This window comes from Dromaius novaehollandiae, chromosome 5, assembly GCF_036370855.1.
Source record: "Dromaius novaehollandiae isolate bDroNov1 chromosome 5, bDroNov1.hap1, whole genome shotgun sequence".
In the NCBI taxonomy this organism is placed as follows: domain Eukaryota; kingdom Metazoa; phylum Chordata; class Aves; order Casuariiformes; family Dromaiidae; genus Dromaius; species Dromaius novaehollandiae.
Window position 1 is genome coordinate 28730001 of NC_088102.1, and position 4341 is coordinate 28734341.

General features: G+C 36.3%; 1 protein-coding gene across 2 annotated transcripts in view; it reads left to right on the forward strand.

Moving 5' to 3' along the window:
• The window catches only part of SLC25A21 (solute carrier family 25 member 21), a 254227-nt gene extending 251525 nt beyond the window's left edge, over positions 1 to 2702 (forward strand). For both annotated transcript variants that reach the window (XM_026120297.2, XM_026120299.2), the window contains exon 10: positions 2558 to 2702. In XM_026120297.2, coding sequence (XP_025976082.1) covers positions 2558 to 2637 — 80 coding nt within the window. In that variant the 3' untranslated portion in view covers positions 2638 to 2702. The remainder of the gene's footprint in view (positions 1 to 2557) is intronic.
• Positions 2703 to 4341: the final 1639 nt, after the last annotated feature.

The window sequence follows — 4341 nt, forward strand, 5'->3', positions numbered from 1 at the left end:
TTTCTCTTCCTGTTTTCTAATGTTTTCTAATTTCTTGACAAGATGTATGTCTTGTCATCAATCAAATACATGTAACACTGTACCCAAATCATCAAAATCCATCTTTTATCTTTGAATGAGTCCTTTGGTAATAATATCATATAATAATATCATGGATGGATTTGGCTAAATATGTGTCTAAAGAAAAAATATCATTTGCACATAAACATTGGATAATTGTAGATCCAAGCAACTCCTAGTTTGTGCAGTTACTTTATTTGTGAGCAAGCCAAAGGGTGCCCATGCAAATGGCAGAACTGTAAACCACAGAATGGTAAACTTTTGAAAGTGATTCTTAAAGCTTGTCCTATTTCCTCTAATGTGATTTTTTGGTTTCACTAGGACTACTCTATACCAATGTAAAGTCACGCTAAAATGCAGGTTAGAGTCTCTCCAGTATAAATGATCTGAACTAGTCAAGGTGCAGCCCAAGCATATCAAATTCTAGTTACTTTCTGCTTCCTGTGCCCTTCGGGGGCTGTAAAATACAGACCCTAAAAGGCTGATATGGGCTAAGAAGAGACTTGTGTAGTACTAGAAGACGAAGAAGACAATTTTGGCTTGAAACTAGGTTTGTTGATTGACCCCTTCTCAATAGCTCTTACTCCAAATGCAGGAACAGAACAGTTTAAAGCTATGTCTTCTTAGGCTTCCAGACTTTTTTCCCAGACTGGTTTTGATTAATCATGAAAGCAAAGCACTGAGCCCTTAGACTTTGCCAGCCCACAGAGGCAGTCTCTGTTGAAAAGAGCAGGAGCCCCAGTTTGGAAAGTATCCCACTCCCATGAAGTTCTATTTCCATTGTGCAAGATGGTTTAATAGGCAAGAACACATATGGTTAAAAGCAAGCAGGTATAGAGCCTGTTCTGAGTAAAAAGGAGGCATTAGGTTCGCCTGTAGATGTTTGCATATCCAATCCCTCTGGCTAAGTGCTAGGCTCTGTCTGGTTATTGTGCAGAGTAAAGGAAGAAGGCGGGGAGAGGACAAAATGTAGCTAGGCACGACTCTGGAAGCTAAGAGCTTTCTCTGTCATACTCCAAGGATACTGCATCACATACAGGACAAAGAGAAGGCAGGTCTCCACTTCCCCAGTGCCAGTTAGCACAGCTGATTTTGGAATAAAACTTTCTGTCTAACAAGTCATTGTGCATTCTGGCCCAGATCCAGCAAATCAGTTAAGTGTGTGCTTAACTTTAAACACTTTTATAGTCCCATTGACTAATATGTAGATTTGGCTTTCCAATGAAACAACAAAGCAATCATTATTTGGACTGTAAAGGTAATTCCTTCTTCCAGCATGTGTGTGCTTTAGGGAAGAGAGATATACAAACATCACACAGGATGAGAACTGGAAGTCAGCCCTGATTTGAGTTCAAATTGCATCTTCTAGACTTTGTGTCTATGACTTGTTTGTTGGTCAGAGCCTTTTGCAAACTCTTGCTCTGTCTGGCTATGTGTGAGTTGCTGTTCATAGAGGATTTCAAGTCTGATCATGGCTCGTTAGGATAAATAACATGGGAAAACTCATGTGGTGGTTCTGTATGCCTGGCTGTCTGAACCTATCCAAGCTACGTAGAAAGGTCATCGCAGTTCAGCAGAAGACTTGTTTGTTAGAGGTGCCACACTAACCAGTTATCTGAGCCAACAGGCAAAGGCAAAGGCAAAGGAAAGCAAAGAAAATATTTGTGCCCCAGAGCTGGCACTCACAAATAGCACATTATTACAACACACTTCTGTGCCTGCAACCCAGCATCTGACTGTCTTCCCATTTTCTCCAGCTAGAAGCCTCTCTCTATATGCTTAGTTATATAGACACCTTCTGAATATCCCTTCTTTAGCTTATACAGTAATTACAGCCCAATTGCGGAAGGGCTTTAGTCCTGTTTCACACAGAGCAGAGACCCTTTCTTGCATTCCAGCTGGGATTTTATGCCATTATCTGTTCTAGCAGCTAGACCACTGTCATTCCATCAAATGAAAACTTTGCCTGTGGATTCATAGCTAGATTCAGTCACAAGATTATACTCATTCCAATACTGCGATTTTCTAATTTAGACATGGTAACATTTAAACGAAGAGTTGAAAACGTTTCTTGAATCTTACCTGGAAGTATTTTCATCACCCAGATGATGAATCTTTGTCATTCCATCAGTTGAGTTGCTCTTTCATGACCAAATCTAACTCTAAATAAACGTACATGTATATAGATATTCATAGGTAAAAAACTTCATTTGTAGAACAAACAATTTTAATATTGCAAAATGATAGGAAAAATATCTTAAGTACACTGAAGGTGATTTTGATTTAATATACAAGCTTTTCTAATTAACTTTATGGTCTAATATTAAGTAAAATATGTATGGTTTAAGAATTAGTGAATTTTCAATGAATTAATAGAATTAAGTGTTTGCAAATAAGGCTTTACCATATTCTGGTTTAGATTACATACTATAAATGCTCCACAAAATCTTGAAAGTACTGAATTTTGTATGTAGTAAAATAATATCTTTTCTTCCAGGTGGTGCAGTGATGCTTTTGGTTTATGAATACGTTTTTGCATGGCTTCAGGAAACAATTGATCACAAAGAGTCCTTCTGAAAAACGTACTCTTTAAAATTATATGCATTCTAAAATACACTATAATAAAGTAAAAATGATTCTTATCCTTTCTGGTGTTGAATGCCCTCAGGTCACATTGATATTAATACAGCTTAGAATAGATCATGTCTTAAAGTCCTGATCCAAGAAAACGTTTAAGCATATGCTTTCCTTGAAGTGCATAAGTAAATAATACAATTGATATTTGTAATTGTCTTGCTGGATCAATAAAAAATATAAAGGAAACATAGGAACAAGTTAGTTTTTCAAAGACAAACTGGAAGTTCTGGACACTAAATTATACTGTGTAGTCAATACACTATTTTTTTTAATTTTCTTTTTCAATGGCAAGATAAATGACTTTCTGATGATTTTGAAGAAGAAAACTGTAATGATGATGTGGGACCAGATGCTAAGCTAGCGTCAATTGACAGTTCCTTGACTCCAGGTGGAGAACCTGACCCACACTCTCCAAGATCTTGTGACAAGCTTTGGTCCAGCCTTACAATTTCAGCACTGATAGCATAGCTTTTTAAGTTGCTGGGCATTAGGACAGAGAAAGAATTGCAGAACCAGCCACAGCCTTAAAAAGAATCATGCTGTTAAATGTCCTGCTTATTCGTAGTTATGCATACAGTATAAATCTTGCTTAGGTCACAGAAGATACTGAACATAATTAATTTGAGCCAAGTTACATAAAAGTGCAGAACAACTGTGGAAATCACAGAAGAAATAAGTAAATAAATGAACAGAAAAAAATCATTTTAGGCATGTAGGGACTTACAGTGGAATTTTTATCCACCTTCACATCTTATTGCTTAAAGAGCTGTCCTGTAATAAAAATTCTTGATTGCCTCTTTTGCCTTTCATGAACCCCTTGGGGTGGAGAAACCCCAATTAGCTAGCCATACACCTCAGAGAAACGTGCCTTTCTGTAGATAATAAATGTTGCTATAAAGCTAAAATTGATGTCTTTCTCAGTCACTATAAATATAAATAATTTTTCAGTGATGTAGTCCTATCCTTATTAGCTGTTCTAACTAGCTCTATGAAATATGGCATAAGGTATTTCTGCTATGCTAACTGGAGACGAAGTTTAATTTCGTGCAGTTGTGCCACTCTTCAGTTGCTTTTCAGGAAAATTTTTAATAATTTAAAATTATCCATTATTCTATCATTAAAAGTTCCCTTTATCTAAAACTGGTTTATTGTCAAATGTATACGTATCTTGCAATTGCTGAAAGTTGCTATATCACCGCGCACACTGTATTCACAATGTTAACTTTAAATGCTTTTCCTCTTATGCAGTTACAAAACTTTCTCCTAGCAATCCTGAAGAAATATCTTTAGAGAGTATTACTTTAAAGTGACAGCTCACATGTGAAGTCTGGTCTTCAGAGTTTATTTTAATGCATTAGAAAAGCAACAAAAACCTAAAAATAGAAATGTATTCTCAGCACTTTCAAGGATGCTTGTACTGACATGCTCCATAAACACCTCTTTTGTCTAAATTTGGCCACAGCAACTTCTCATACCTATGCTACTTCATTGCCAAAACCAGTTACAGTTTATAATTTTAAGGCAGATGTTCCTTCATGTAGTATTTCATTATCAGTACTTACCCAAAGAGGGGAGACTACTGAGATCATTTTGAAAATGAAAAGCAAAATACTTTATAATTAGTCTTTTATTAATTTAGAGCAT